This window comes from Hermetia illucens, chromosome 1 (genome assembly GCF_905115235.1).
Source record: "Hermetia illucens chromosome 1, iHerIll2.2.curated.20191125, whole genome shotgun sequence".
Taxonomy (NCBI): Eukaryota; Metazoa; Arthropoda; class Insecta; order Diptera; family Stratiomyidae; genus Hermetia; species Hermetia illucens.
The window spans coordinates 95724884-95741744 of record NC_051849.1 but is presented as its reverse complement, the minus strand read 5'-3'; the positions used below and the strand labels follow the sequence as shown (position 1 = coordinate 95741744).

Genomic DNA, 16861 nt, shown 5'->3' with positions numbered 1-16861 from the left:
AGAACGGCAACGCACCCTAGAGGAGTGGCAACTCTTTTGGCAAAATGAGACTAGAGGCGGATGGACTGCGCGGTTCATCGACAGCTTAGATCCGTGGCTGAATTGGAAGCATGGTGAGCCTGACTATTTCCTTACACAGCTTTTAAGTGTTAAGTGTTTTTAATAACCTTTATGTTTTCAGTCTTACCTGCACAAGATTGGAAGGGCACGATCTCCAGATTGTGTGTTTTGCAATGGAGTGGTGAATGTGGGATTCGTCACGAGCTCTATTTAAACACTGAGAATCTCTCTCCAGACAATATTGTCGAGGAGATGCTGAGAAGTGCTGCCGTGTTGCCCGTTATGCTCGGGTCCTTCTCGTTGCTAAGAAGATGGAGCTCGACCGGTGGAAGGGTCGAATGGCAGGGGATTCGTTGAATTGAGAGCTCTCTTCCGCCTCTCCCCTCTCGTTGGTGAAAGGAATTCCCTTATTTGAAAGGCCCCGCAAGACGGGAGAATTCGCGGATTAGCTCGAAGTAATGTGACAAACAATTCCAGGCTAGCTCTCTGACAATGGGGAGGTGTTTGCTTGCTAGTCCGACGACGTACCCAACCGGGAGTCCAACACTCTATGCGTAAATGCATTCACCTATCCTAATTTTAAAAAAAAGGTGTTAATGTGAAAGGATAAACTTGCAACCTTAAATTCGATTATCTCAGTTTATATTTTCACGTATCCTTCATTCAGCGACTAAACATGGACGAAATTCGATCGAGCATTTTTTGAAATTCGGATGAACGGTTATCGAGTTACCGTGTCGACGGCAAGTCATTCCCAAAAAAGCACTCCTGAGTAACAGCTGCAGACAAGCCGCCTTAAATTCTTTTTTTAATTTGACAAATTTTTTAATAAACATTTACTGAACCGTCGAAAAAGAATCAAGAAAAATGTTATTATATAACCCCTTAAGTGCCTCCGGACCTGCCGTCGGGATTGACAAAGTCAATTCGGGTTGGAGGTTTGACTACATCAACACTGATTCATTATAGGATTTCAGTTTTGAGACCTGAAAATCGAGAGTAGGAGGAATGAGCTAGGATATAATGTTGCATACAAGGAAAGTAGAGGTTAGAAGCCTCGCTGTAAGTGCCTTCAACCGGTTAGTTCCGCTTTATTGTTCATTTTTCCCGGTACCCGAAGCAAAAAGTTGAAGCTTTTTAACTAACCTCAAAAGATTCGCTTAACCATCTCCTTCCTAGCTTTCTAGCATGTAATCGAAATACATAGAAACATGCCCTCTCCGAAATTTACTTTGCAGAGAGTCTACATACATATTCTTCCTATGCGGCCATGTGATGCAGAAACCCAGCAAACCACCATTTAACCTCAGGCGGTAATTGCATTAATTTATTTGTAGATTTAAAGCCACTTGTGAAAACCAGCCCGGAATAAACTACCCGTCCACTCGTATCACTCCCCTATTACTGCAAACTGAACCAGAATCAACCAACTATCAATAAAGTTTTCAATCCGCGTCCTGGGGGCAGGATTTTTTTATTTGCGCTACGAAATTACACTGGCTCCGATTTAATTTGGTATGCAAACAAAGTGTGCATTTCGGAACTTTGCGAAAAATACCAACCAGCTCAATGAGTGGGCGAGGGTGGGGGAAGGTTTCATGCGATCCCGAACCCTGGGAGGGTGGAAACCACGCAAATTCTATGAACCTCTGTGGCAGTCAGGATTCTGTTTAACTTCCATTACTGTTACATTCAATTAGGTAAATACCATCACCGGATGATTAGTACTTCAAATTAATTTCATGTTTGTCTACTTCTGTCTTGCAGTCGGCCTTTTGTGATTCCGAAACGAACGGACGGGGGAGACCAAGGGTGCTTTGTGCAGAATTGGACGCTGAGGCGCTTCCGGGCGTTTTAGAAATGTATTTTCCTTGTATTGTCAAGATTCGAATTTATATAAATGTGTATCGGGGAGAGTATCGACACTTTCATCATATGATTATCAAATATAAGGGAATCGAAATGTTGCAAGTCTTAAAACTAAAATATCACGTTTTAGCGCATCGCAGCGAACTTGAGCCACCGCCAGCCTTCTCGCTATTTGTCAATTTCTGCAGGCGTTAATTAGAATAGTTTAGAACCGAAATTTTATCGCGAAACTTCAAAAATAACCCAAATATTTTCTTGTATGTCTATCGAGACTGGGATTGTGAATCACTCCCTGCCAAATAGAATAAAAGCCACCTTCCCTTCAAGGAAGTCTTGGGCAAACAATCGCAGTACATTAATGGCCCAACCCTTGCCAATCCTGTGCAAACTGCAGCTCATTCACAAATTCTGTCAATGTTAGAATTAATTACAAACACTTGAAAGTCATTGTGTCCTGAAACCGATATACATAGATATCGTACTTGCACGCATGAAGTGGGCTTCAACGCAGGACCCAACTCTACTGTGTCAATTGGCGGGAATTTCCCATTCTCGTCATCGTTGAGAGGAAAATTGTCATATTTTCACGAGTGTTATTCTTATCGGGGAATAAATTCATTGCCGTCACGGTGAGATGGATATGTGTGTGGTTTTGCAACATGTCCTTCCCATTTGTACGCCTATGCGCTAGTAAACAGCACATATGCGAGCATTTGATCGATTGGGCCACGAAGGGAGTAGGCGTGAAAGGGTAAGAATGAACTAAATCCGAAGATGGTGGAGCCGAGAATAGCTCGATCATTTTATACGTGGTGATGCGGAAAGGACGGTTACTTATTGCATAAACCATCTGTTGTTGCTCTAAAAGACATCAACAAAGGGGAGAGACACCAGACAAATTGTCGCGAGGGTGGTTGGTAATCGATTTTTATACCAGGTTTCATAACACAAGTTGCAATATTAAGCAGTGAAAGAGAAATGTAGGTTATAGCAGCGTTTTTCGCGAACACAACTTAGGCTCGTGTAATTCCATGAGAGACCAGTTGAGATTTTCTTAGCAATAACCATTTGAGCTCCGTTGAATAGTGACTACTTCAACAGCACCTAAAACATTCCTTCAAACCTTTCCTAAAAACCATAGCAGGAAGCGCTCACTTCAAATCACCTTCCAAATCGAACCCATCTCCTCGCAATTCACCTCACTACCGTGCACTTCCTCACCCGCTGATGTTACTTTTATGTACTTTTGAGGGTTAACATGTTGTTAATGTGGTGCATGAATGGCAAAAAAATGCTCTCATCTTGTTTTCGTCCTTGTTCTTGTCCTTCAAAGGGGACCGTCTGAAAGTACGACAAACATTACGTCCCCTTCCAAAGCCAAACAAGATGAGGGTGCATAGCACGTCGCTTCTTATCGAGGGGTTGGAAATTATGATTTATTTTTATTAGCGTGCATAGTTAGTTACTTTTTGATATCTCAACTCCCGGGAGGATTCGGACCTCAATCGCATCCGTTGCAGTAAATGATAACGGAGCATATGAAGATGGGATGATATGAGATGGTGTATTGATAGTGAGACGGTAGAAACCGATATGCCGGTAATCTGAAGTAGATTATTGGGGCGGGACGTGCGGTGTTGCGGAGGATGAACCTGCTGCTCCTGCAACTGTAACCTTTATTAATATGATCAATTTGTAAGTCCTTTCATCTCGGATTTGCCCGGGTTAAAAACTACTTTGTGCACCCATTAGATGGGTCGATTTGATATGATACGTGCTATCATTTTTATGCGGACCAGATTTTGTGAATGTTACATTTACGGCATATGTTCGGTTTTGATGCACTTTTCGATGTTTGGACAGAAATCTGTTGTTCAAAGTTGATAATAGATATTGTATTTAATGTGGTAGGAGGGCGAGGGGTACGAACATTATTTCCCGGGTAATGTTTTAAATAGATAACAACTGTCTGGATATAACATGTCATATCCGTAATAGGAGGATGATTTCACAACATGTGAGCGAATTAGCTTTTAATTGTTACTGACATTTGCCGCATAATTATTACAACCAACCGAGAAGTGTTAGGGCTGATGGGATGCACGTTACTTTCGCTCACACAGCATCCGTGCTGCAGATTTATGTTAGCTGGAGAGTTTTTATGATCTTCTAGCCATAAATTAATGCAAATTTTCAGTTTTTTTTACAAGGAAATGTTAAGTCAGTTTTGTTTTTTTTGTTGTTGTTTTTGTACTTTTCTAATTGATAGGTCCTGGGATCTCTTACACTTTAAGGGGAGATAAAATTAGACGAAAAGAGAAAAGTAATTTTCTAAAACAATTTTTTGTTTTTTCACCTAGAAATCAACATTCAACAATTATGAAGCTATAGAAACTAGAAAACAATACTTTGAGTTGCGGAAAAACATTTTTTGTAATAATACAAAACAAGTCGGGAAACTGGAAGCTTCAGGTATAAAAGGTTTTGTGTTTCCCTTTGTGAGGAGCATAATGCAGCTCTCCATTGGCTGATAGCATTGACTGGAGGTATTTAGATCGCTCAGTTCTGTCAAGTAACCTGCCCAGAACTGAGCCATTTAAATATCTCGGGTCAATGCTATCAGGCTTCCGTATGCACGATACTGCTCTCTATGCCGGTGCAAAATTTAGTACTCCTAGGATGAACTTAAGGGGGGTTTTTCAGTTAATTTCTAAAAGTTGGTAATATACTATTAGTAAATTTATTTAAACAGATATCGGAATGGGACTTCTCTTGAGGTTTAAATTTCACTTAAGTGTTTTACACAAAACCTTAAAAAGGACTGGGGAGAAGTAGATTGTTCATAAATGCGACTTTAATATTTCACGCGAAATGTCAGTTATTCTCGCTAACTATGACGTCAGCCTCTTATTTGCATGGCTTTTAAAGCGGTAAATTAGCACGAAATTGCTTGAACTGCTATAACTTTGGCGTGAATGACCAGATTTCCATAAAATTTGGCACCTGTATACGAAATTTGGAAATGCTAGAATGAGTTTCAGGAGGGTTTTTTACTCAATTTGGTAATATACTATTAGTAAGTTAATTTGAGCAGATATCGGAATAAGACATATTTTCAGGCCTAGATTTCATCTAAGCGCACTTTCCTGTTTTTTTCGGATTTTTGGGTTGGAAAGTTTCCGAAAATGAATCCTGTCTCACTTTGAGGGCATACATTTTGACTCCTTACTCGTGCACTTTGCAGTTAGTTTTTTGGTATTTTTCTTGAGTGAAAGAGAGAGAATTCTTCCATTCGAATTCAACCTAATTTGGACATTAAATAAGTCACGACTATCTCCGGTGAAATTCTTTTTTAAATCCCCCTTTGCATGTATGTTGAACGTCTCTTTAAATTCCACCTAAATTTATGTCGCTCACTGTATGCGTGGGATTTTATAGTTCCCATCTGTCCACCAAATTTCGTTCGGATCGGTTTAACCATTTTGGAGAAAAGTGCGTGTGACAGACAGACGGTGAATCGATTTTAATAAGGTTTTATTCTACACGAAACCTTGACAAGTCGGGAAACCGGAAGCTCGGCGCTTCAGGTATGAAAGGTTTCGTTGGTTTCTTCTGTGAGTATATTTAAGTGTAGAACCATTCCATTTGTACGTAGCCCATTATGTATATGCATTTGGTATGTCTGACTACCCACTTTAGTGTGATTGTTGTGATTGATATTCAGTTGCAGTAAATTTACACGGTAAAGTCAACTTTGAGCTACTGTAACTTTGTTACTAATAGTATGATTTTGATCAAAACTTGGGGATAATATGCTCCATATTATTATTTATACTACTACCAACTTTTGTAACTCTGAGATAAACTTAAGGGGGTTTTACTCAATTTTCCCAAACATTTGGTTATATGCTATTTTTAACTTAATTTTAACGGATATAGATATGGAGAGTATTTTGAGTCTTGGGCACCATATGGAGGCAGCTTCCTGAATTGTTTCAGATTTTTCGGTTGAGTTGTTTCTGAGAATGGGTCCGTTAAAGAAATCATCGCTTTCCACCCCTCCCACTCCCCGTCTTTCTAACAAATCTCAAAACTAAGACCGGCTTTGCAAAGTACTAATCGGGACCTTTCATTTGATGCCCCACGTGACAATATTCGGTGAAAAGAATTTACACCCCCTTTTACATGTATATTTTGCAAACAAAACCTTAAAAAGATCTGTAAAACCAAAGCTTATTCAAATCGACTCACTGTCCGTCTGTCTACCTTTCTCTCTGTTACAAGCACTTTTCTTCAAGACGGCCACACCGATCCAAACAAAATTTAGTGGATATATGGAATCAAATAAATCTCATAATATAAATTTATGTGGAGTTTAAAGAGGAGGAAGCAAGCATTTTTTCGACCGCATACAGTCATGTGGGGTATCAAATGAAAGGTCTCGAATAGTACCTTTCGGAATTATTTAGTTTTGATGTGGATTGAAAAGTACGCGCGTAGGCAGTCAAAATGTGTACATAAAAGCACCTAACCCCAAAATCGAAAGAATAGGGTGGTGCGCTTACATGAAATCTAAGCCTCAAAATACGTTCCATTCCGATATCTGCTCAAAGCAACTTATTAATTGTATATTATCAACTTTGCGAAATTGACTAAAAAGTCGCCTTCAGTCCATCCTAGTGCATTATGCTGGCAAGCTCCATAGACTCCACCTATCACTATCAAGGTTATATCAGTTCAAACTTATCAATTTCAAATTACGCATTGTAAACCGCTACACGTGCAACAGATAGCATCATTTTGTGTTGGGTTCACGGGGGCTTCCCATACATGCGACCGAAACAAGCAACTTTTTTTTTACAGGAGATGATCAGTTGGGGTGTCTAATGAAAATTTCGAAAATATACTATTTCTGATATTGGAAACAGCATAGGAGACTGTGTATGTGTGTGGTGGGGGAGAAGCGATAGCTTCTGAGCAATCAGGACTTGGTGGCCCATTGTACTTGACATCCCCATCTAACAGAATATCCGGGGTTCGTTAAAGTATCGCAGGATTGCCGTTAGTAGATGTGATGCTACCCGTCGCAACTGGAGAGCATTTGTAAGAACATGTGGTATCTGATGCATCCACAGGCCGGGCATTCACATAGGAAATGCTCCGTGGATTCCGCCTCCTTATTACAGGATGGACACGTATAATCTTGAATAATTCCTATTCGGAGCATATGTCCAGTCAGAATGCCCAGAATACTCCTGCAAGTCCCTGCAAACTTTGAGGTACGCCTTTTTTGATTCTTACTGGAAAAGTTTGGTATGTTTAGCAACATTTAGGCTCTGCCACCTGTCATTGTCGGAAGCTTCTTTCCAGTTTCTGAAGGCAACCTTAACCAATGCTACTGATACTCCAATTGCTGGTTCCGGTCCCGTCGTGACGGAAATTGAACTTTCTTTTGGTAAAGCATTCGAGATTTCATTTCCCTCTATACCACAGTGACCAGGCACCCAGAGTAGTTCGACTGTATTGAATCTAGAGATAGAGTTCAAACGGTTTATGCATTCCTGAACGATTTTCAAGGTGATCAAAGGACTACTCAACTCCCTCAATGCAGCTTGGCTACCACTGCAGATTGCGATGCGCTTGTCCTTCTACCGTTCGTCAATCACCCAGTTTGCCGCTATTAGGATCGGATATACTTCGGATTGAAAACCGTTCTATATTGTCCTAAAGGAAAAGCCCACTCCTCGTTTTTATTTGATAGGTAGATTCCGGCTCCAGAACCCTGTTCAATTTTTGAACCATCGGTGTAGAAGACTTCCGTATGTCCCGCCACGTATTCCTCTGGCACTTCCCAATTCTCTCTGAGAACGCCTCCACACTGTGATCGAAACCTACCAATTTTTTGTTTTCCGAACCTATCGAAAACCAACTACCGTCATAAAAAAAGAAGCATATTATTGAGATGTGTTCAAAGCAGTTAAACAGTTTTGACGCTATCGTGTACACCGATTTTGAAAAATCGGGGAATAGAAACGTCTCCCTGTACTGGGGCCACAGTACATATATAAATGGACAAAGTATTCGTACTTAGGTTTGAACGTTTACGGTGCACAATTGCTTATGTTAGAAAAATAAAAAAATTTCATGACAGAATTTTCTTTTTTGGGCCTAATAATCGCTTCAAAAAGGTTCCCTGCTTAATCCGATGCTTGAAGTGCAGTGCACAATTTTTAGAAGTTCATTTTGAAGTTTCCTAAAATATTCTTGAAGTATAACACTATCAACTCTAAAAACAAGTCGGGAAACCGGAAGCTGGACGCTTCAGGTACGAAAGCACGTAGCACGTAATTTATGCATATATTATGTGAGAATATCCACTTCGGATGATATTGACATTCATAGTCTTGAATTTGCAAGGAAGCGACAACTTTGACGTATTGTAACTTAGTTAGTAATAGTGCAATTTCCACCAAACTTGGTGAGATCATGCTCTATATTAAAGCCTATATCACTGCAGAATTTCATGGTGCTAGGATGAACTTAAGGGGGGTTTCTAACCAATTTCAAAAAATTGTAGTAATATACTATTATTAACTTGATTTAAACAGATATTTGCATGGAAGGTATTTCGGAGCCCAGGCACCATATAGTGGCAGCCTCCTGATTTTTTTCAGATTTTTCGGTTTGGTAGTTTCTGAGAATTGCCCCCTTAAAAAAGTGATCACTTTCAACCCCCCGCGCTCCCCACCCTTCCAACGAATGTCAAAACTAAGATCGGCTTTGAAAAGTACTAATCGAGACCTTTAATTTGATACTACACACGACTATATCTAATGAAAAAAAATTTTACACCCCCCCTTTCTGGATGTAACTCACTGCATGCGTGAGCGTTCACAGTTCCCACCTTTCTACCAAATTTGGTGCCAATCACTGTAACCCTCTCCGAGAAAAATGCGTGTAACGGACAGACAGGCAGACAGACAGACGGACAGACAGACAGACAGTAAACCGATTTTTTTTTTGTGTTCACACAAAACCTTAATTAGTGACATAGGTAGATGTTGGTTTTTTTTTATGCATCCCAAAAATATTTTAGTTATTATCTTTGTAACAGCAGTAGCCAAGAAAATATTGTTCAAACTTTAGTACTCACGAATACTCTGTTTCTGGCTTCTGTACATCAACAAGAATTTTGCGGTGCTGGATAAAAGTCGGATCGCGGAAACGGGTCGGTTTAAATTTTGGAGTTCGGCATTGTCCGCGCGGCAAACTTATTCAGCGGTAACACCCAGTAAAAGGATGTCACTATCATATGATATTCTCTTTCGAAGCTAAAATGGAATTCCATTTTATTACGTGCATTCAGAAGGTAACTCACAAATTTACAACCGATTGCAATGTGCTCAGTGTGCTAAGATGGCCATGGCAAACCCAACTGGCAGGCGCTGTGTTTGGACAGTGTACCACCAAGAACAAGGCGATGAAGATCACAGGAATCAACAAACTTCTCAACATTACTTACAGCCGCCGAAACCATGCTTCCCCACCCCATGCACGCTCCAACTGTTATTAGAACCCACCTTGGCATTTAGATCGCCCACCACGAACTTTTGTATGGTATGGTGGCTTATAGAAAGCAAGAAAAAGGGCAAAGGATGCTCTCTAGATCCCATCCAGAAAGTCCAGCCGACACCGCCGGAATTCTCGCTCAAATTGGAGAATTCTGAGGCGCTTTGATACCGTTGCCGAGGAACATGCGCAGATTCCAGAAACCAGTGAGTGCTCGGTTTCGGCAACCGAAGGTCGTACGTGCAAGCTTTGTTAATTTGAATTCTTGATGGGCAGCGAATAGATTTCTGAGAAAGGTGAAAAGAGCAAGAGAAAATATGGTGATTATTCTCCCCCTTCCACATAAAAGGGCGCCAAATTTTATGAAACAACGCTGCCTGTCTTTCCGGTAGCCAAAACTGAGAAGAAACTTGTGACATCACTGTTTTCCTTACTATGGATTAATGGAATTGATTACTGGAATGACAGTTTGGTTTCCCTTGAGACTATAAAGGTAGTATTAAACGTATGTGGTTGTGTTTAAAATAAAATAGTTATATGCTATAAATCAAAAGAAAACGCGTCTGCATTATTAGATCAACTAATTACCTCATGTTCAGTTTCCTTAGTTTAAAAAAAAAATACCTAACAAAGGCGATTTGGAGAAACTGCATTAAAATACATCTAAAAAAATTGTGCTTCCAAAAAAAACATTCACCAATTGACAAACATATTCACGACATCGTTCAAATACAAGTAAATCAAGCCGGGTTTATCAAAAACTACTGACCCAATACACGATGTGCGGTTACTCATAGAGAAACACCGTGGGAAAATCGCTCTCTTTACATTGCCTTACTGGATGGTGCGCCACACGAACTCATCTGGTATACTCTCCGGCAATACCTAGTACCAGAAGAACTTGCAAGCTGGATTACATTGCTCTACCACGATCCGAAAAGTAAAATTCGAAGTGAAGCCGAAGTGAAAACTGCTTCGTGTCTCTGTTGGTGCTCATTAAGGAAACGTCCTCTCACTACTCCTCTTTATTCTCGTTATGGACACTGTCACACGAGACGTTGAACTCCAGCTCCCTATACACTGATTTATGCAGATGACGTTTTTCTAGCGTATCATTACAAAGCAGATCTCGAATAACTCCAAAAATGGAGTGATCACCTCATGCGCCACGGTCCACAGTGGCAATGACCTACTCAGGCAATCTGGATGAAGTGGCCTTCCACAACTGGGATTATCTGTGATCGATGTATCAACATCTCAAAACTAAATTTTACCGCAGTGTCGTCCGCCTTATCGCGGTCTATGGTTCTGAGTGTTGGCCGACTATACAAGACAACCAACGGCGTCTCACGGCAATGGAGACGAAAATGTTGCGTTGGAATGGTGGCGTAACTTGCTGTGATCGCGATTGATTTTGAGTCTCACCGATCGTAGAGAAATTGCGGGAGAGGCATTTTTGATGATTTGGACATATAAATCGCGCTGATGAAAACTCAAGGTTGGTCTGAGCTTCGAAGTCAATGGGAAACGGCCAAAAGACCAGCCGAGGAAGCGTTCACTTGATGTGTTAAATGGCGATTTGATCACTTCTAGACTGCATCCAAGCATATAACCAAACAAAATGACGCAACCGATCAAGACGAGTCGATCCGGCTTCTGAACGGGAGAAAAACTGAAGAAGATGAAGCCAGCGACGTAAAGTGAATAAACTATTGTAACCGTAATTTAATTTTAGTAAAGAATCTGCTCCCAGGCCCCCGCTCTTTCTCGATTAGCCTGGTTAAGCCTAAAGCGGAATTTTCAAGGTTTGAAGTTTCTGGATTTGTTCGGAATAGCAGAATGTTTTCGATTGTAAGGCAGCTATCATGGATTGCTTTCAATTACGATTTCCTACTTGGTATTATTGTGCTACAAAAAAATTATAGGAAATAGTGGCTAGTGATGGAGAATACTCACAGTGACATGTTTTTTATTCTTTTAAGAAAAATGGGTCAATGACTTCACCTAAAAGCAAGGAAAACTTATTGAGGGCCTTAATACTGTTTTAATAGTTTGAATTATAGTTTGTTTAGAAAAATAATTCTGAATGCTGTTCAGAGCATCTTTCCCTACATATTATCCACGTCTCCAAATATTATTCACCCTGATTTTTTCACGAATCCTTTTTCATACTGGAAGTTAATTAAGAACTGAACTGAAAGTACTGTTGGGTATCCAATTTGTGTTTGCCTCTGGCTTAATGTAGGCATTAAAATTTGCAAAGTTAATCCAGACCCTATTATAGTTCGAAAACATTTTTCAATAGGCAACGACCTCATTTTTCTTCGTATGACATAAGCCAATCAACAATGTTTTTGTGTATTAATCGGAAGAGATGAAGATTGCTCGTAAATGTCTTTATGTAACTGGATCAGTTGATTTATTATTGTTATAACAACAATTCCATACCACCGACAGTTCATCAACTCTAGTGAAAAGTATCCTCATCATCTTGTTTGTAAACATCAAATCCCGAATCACATTTGTTTCCTCGTCCTTTTATCCTCCACTGAAATTGTCTCTCCTCATTCCCAATGATTATCTTAATTGTTTATTTTCATTTTAAAACGCTGGCTCTGTCTACTCCCCCACCTGTTCCTTGTTGACGTTAAAAGCTGATAATCTCTCGTGAATAAAATTTTTATCTGAAACTTGGTTTATACAAATTGAGCATGAAATCCCTTTCCCACTTGCCAACTACCCTCATCTCTGTCGCCCTTATTCTTCTACGACCGTTTCAGAGAGACAATTTGAATTCCACTTGACAATGTTTGTGTGAGAAATGTCGTCCGTCTCATCAACAAAAGTAAACTTCCTCCCATCGCGTCTTTTATGAATACAAATGCACACCGTACCCACCCCTGTCACACGAATAAAATGCCTTTGGAAACATGAAAATCACATACTCGAATTTCAAGGACCACTTACCACGCAAAACCGTTACTCATACTCCACTCCACCCAGTTCAATCGTAGAGAAAACGGAAAGGACAATGGATGAGGAGCAGGAGACAAGGAGAATGGAGGCCAGGACATTGCGACCAAGTTTCAAGGCGCTACGGATTGGACCGTGTACACTTGTTACCCATCAAATTATGCATCACGTGACCGAACCCTCGAAATTGAAAAGGCACATACAAAGATCCAACCCTCGCGCATTTTACACCCCAAGTGGAAACAATTAACCAATTTCCCAGGCATAAGGTGGATTCGAGTTATTATATGCCTGCGATTGGGTTACCATGCGCTAGTGGTTTCTCCACGTTTCCTATGGAAATCCGCTAAAGGACTTTAAGGATTAATGCTTGATTTTAAAGAAATAGTACCAGTAGGCGACTATATGCATGACAACTTAACGCTCCACATTATTTTCTACACCACTTTCCCGAAGTTTCCACAGCAAACAAAATCAGTTCAGGTTCGATTCGACTCTAGCCAAACCTTTGATGCGGTAGCCCTTGTCCTAAAAAAATCCTGTGATCGAAGTGACGAACTCCTGTAATTGTATGTACGCAAGTGGCGCAACAACGGATAATATGACATGGTCCCAAAAGCTACACTCGAGTTTGCAATCTCATTTATCGCATCCTAAGATGCCACCGAAGGACAGACACATAACACGGGATTGCTTCCTTCAATCCTGAATCGCTCAACTGCTCTGTTCCCCCGAAGTACTTCCGCACGTGACAATCAATCAGGTGCACGCGCCTTAACCATGTCGCTGATTAGTGTTTAGTGTAATCGCGGTTCAAAGGCTCAATTGAGCCGAACAAAGACTGCGGGCATAAACGGCGCCGGTTGGCCGCTGCTATGAGTGAGGGAATTGTCCTTTATTGACTGGCTACGTACATATCGCTCTAATTGAATTATTGAATCAAATAATTTTCCAATCACCTGTAATGGTCGTTGCGGTGGCCCGCTCATACTATGGTGATACATGACGTCATGTTTCAGTTGTGAGGGCATCTGTGAATGTGCGTGACTGCTCTGATGTTTTCCGATATCCACGGCTGCTAGCGCCTCCGCTCTGCTCAGTAGACCATCATTTAATCCGGAAAATATGTCACCCTGGAGAGAGAAGATAAATTTCAATCAGAAAAGATACTTGTTGGTCGTCCTGAAATAAAAAATCATACAAAAATGGTTGGAAAACGAGACCCCCCTACATTATTCTGAGAATAGTTTGTTAGAGTGTTTCCCACAATGTGGAGTAATAATCTTATATTATAGTTTCAGACTGAATTTGGGTTTACATCACTGGAAAAAATACGGAAGGAATCAAAAGATCAGATCAAAACAAAATTAATACAAATCCATTATGGGTTTCGCGTAGAGAATTAATTACGAAGCCGTCTTCTTCTCTTTGAGTTTTTTTAAGTTCTGAGAACTTTTATGGTACCTACACTTTGGAATGTGGTTTCCTTATCTTCCAACTGATATGGAAAATTAGGGGAGTTCTGAAAAATACCAATTAAGCCCTTGTTTAATTAAGCCCCATATTCTGATAAAAAATATTGACACCCCTGTTTCACAAGTAGAGTAGGGCAGACTCAGACTCAGAAACCCAACTTAAAATCGTCATAATGGTGTCAGAGAGACCATGTTCTCACCAAATTTCGTGACAATAGAATCAGCCATTTCGAGTAAATTGGATGCGATAGACGAACATTCAATCAATTTTATGAAGGTTTTGTTTTAGATAAAGCTGAATGCGAACAAATAACTTTTTCTATGGTTACTATAAATGCCCTTTTAAGGTTTTATTCGATTTATTCAGAAGCGGCTGGACCGATTGTCACGAAAATTGGTGAGAGCGTGTAGTCTGTTGTTCCCATATAGCAACTGGTGCCATTTCGTGTTGAGTTTAAGTGGGCTCCCCATATATGTGAATGGAGGGTGCAAAATTTTTTTCGCAGTATGTGCCCATGTGAGATCTCAATTGAAATTAGTACTTTCCGAAACTGGTCCCATATTCGATATCGGGTGAAAGTTGGAGGAGTGAGGGCTCAAAATATGACCACCAAAAATTGTAACAGGTCTCGTCCTCAGAACCTATCCAACCGAAAAATCTGAAAAAATTACAGTGAGGCCTAGATTTCGTAGAGATGCACTCTACGAAATCTGGGCCTCAAAATACAACCGGTTTCGATATCGGCACAAATAAAGTTAATAATAGTATATTTCCAAATTTTAGAAATTTACCCGGCAACCCCCCCTTATGTCCATCCTAGAAGTACAAAGTTGAACATGGGTGTAAGGGATAACATAAGGCAAAATGGTTAAGTTTGATCAAAATCCAACTATTATTAACAAAGTTGTAGGTAGTGAAGCTTTGCCTTTTTTGTGAATTTCATGTATTCTAGAACGTGTATGACGTGATAATCCCATATCAATTCGTCAATACCACAACGAAGTGAGTTCATATGAATGGGGTCGCAAAGAATTATTTTGTTTTAGTTTCTTAGGCATTTGTATATGAATATCAATTACTCGAAACAGACATATGTATATGTAGGGTATATAGTATATGCGTGCTAATGATGCTTGTGGGTGGGTATCTAATTCAGATATATATATGTGTATATATATATCAGCCGTGTGTGCACGAAGTAAATCGGTATATACGTACATGTATATGTACAGTATTCGGAAATAGACAATTTGTTTGTTTAGGGCGAGGATAATATCTATGGCTGTAATATGTACGTATCTCTTGTAGTTTGGAAAAATATGAAGGAATATGTTGAATTTGTAGCTATATACAGATAGAAAAATGTGTGTAGAAGTTTCTTAGATAAGATGAACACAAAACCTTTATATCTTTATAAGCGCAATCTTCCAGTATTTCGACTTGGTTAAGTTATATTGAGTAACTGAATTTATTTCGAAATTAACTGAAAAACTTCAAAAATCGACAACCAAATTTTCATATCTGGGCCTCACTTAAGTACTAATCTCTGTTAAAAATACTCAATTTTGGCCAACAGACAGACTATTTCCAATTCAGTTAATTACATTTTTGAAATTGTGAATATCTGCGGTTTCCAGTCATGCAGATCATTTTGTTTCTTCTTTGCCCTAAACTAAGCCAACCAAAAGATACATTTGCTTCAAGGTAGCATTTTCCTTTCCTCTCATATCTAACATCCTTCAGCACATACATTACCTTCTTTTCAAATTCTTAATAACTATCCGACTCTATATTACAAACATTACCATATTTTAAATACTCATTTATAAATGATTATTTTACTCCCGTTTTGAAATTTTGATCATAAAACCCTCTCACTTTTAAACACTTCGAAACCCTAGCACCTGTTTAATCATTATTGAATTTATGATCACTAACTTTTAGTTTTCCCCATAAATTGCATTCCTTGACCACATACATCCCCACTCAAATCCATTTTACCCAGCGGATCTTCTCAGGCAATTGCAAAATATTTGTGTTTTTATTTGGAATTGTTATTATTGCGGGTACAATGAAAATTCGGCTATTGCTCGAGGAAGGTAAGACTGGTGCTTTCTTTGGCGAGTGACCGGAAAAAACATTTTTTTCGGGAGAAGATGGAAAGACGGCGAAGATACAAAGAGTGTGCGCATTGGAGCGGATGATAAAAAAAGATAAATGAAAATAAAAGTAGGATTTCACCATTAGTGAGTATGAAGACGGAAGGCAGAAATTGCGAAGCAAAGCGGGAAAATTTTATATTTTTAAGGGAGAAAATTTTTGCTGCTGCTTTTTCAGAAAATATTATATATTACATCAAAGATATCAATCAATTCTTATTCATTGGACTGCACGACAGTACATGCATCGCTCATATTAGCATCTTGGTTTTTAAGGTTTTTTTTGCAAAACAAAACCTTACTAAAATCGGTTCAATGTCCGTCTGTCTGCCACATGCACTTTCTCAGAAACGGCTATACCGATTGACACCAAATTTGGTGAGAAGCTGGGAACTGTGAACGCTCAGACATGCAGTGAGTGATATCCCTCTTGGTCGAGATTTAATCCCCATACATGTAAAAAGGAGTGTAAATTTGTTTTCACCGAATATAGTCGTGTGGGGTATCAAATGAAAGGCCTCGACTAGTACTTTTCGAATCCGGTCTTAGTTTTGTGATTTTTATTAGAAAGGCGGTGAGTGGGAGGGGTGGAAAGTGATGATTTCTTTAACGGACCCACTCTTAGAAACTATCCAACCGAAAAATCTGAAAAAAATCACGATGCTGTCTCTATACAAGGTCCAGGCCTCAAAATACTCTCCATATCGATATTTTCTCAAATTAAGTTAATAATAGTATATTTCCGTATTTGAGTA

General features: G+C 39.6%; 1 protein-coding gene across 9 annotated transcripts in view; it reads right to left on the bottom strand.

The window, feature by feature from the left end:
- LOC119646252 (inhibitory POU protein) overlaps positions 1-16861 on the bottom strand; it is a 141065-nt gene that overhangs the window by 12408 nt on the left and 111796 nt on the right. For all 9 annotated transcript variants that reach the window (XM_038046653.1, XM_038046646.1, XM_038046648.1 and 6 more), the window contains one exon: positions 13431-13604. In XM_038046653.1, the coding sequence (XP_037902581.1) occupies positions 13431-13604 (174 nt within the window). The remainder of the gene's footprint in view (positions 1-13430; positions 13605-16861) is intronic.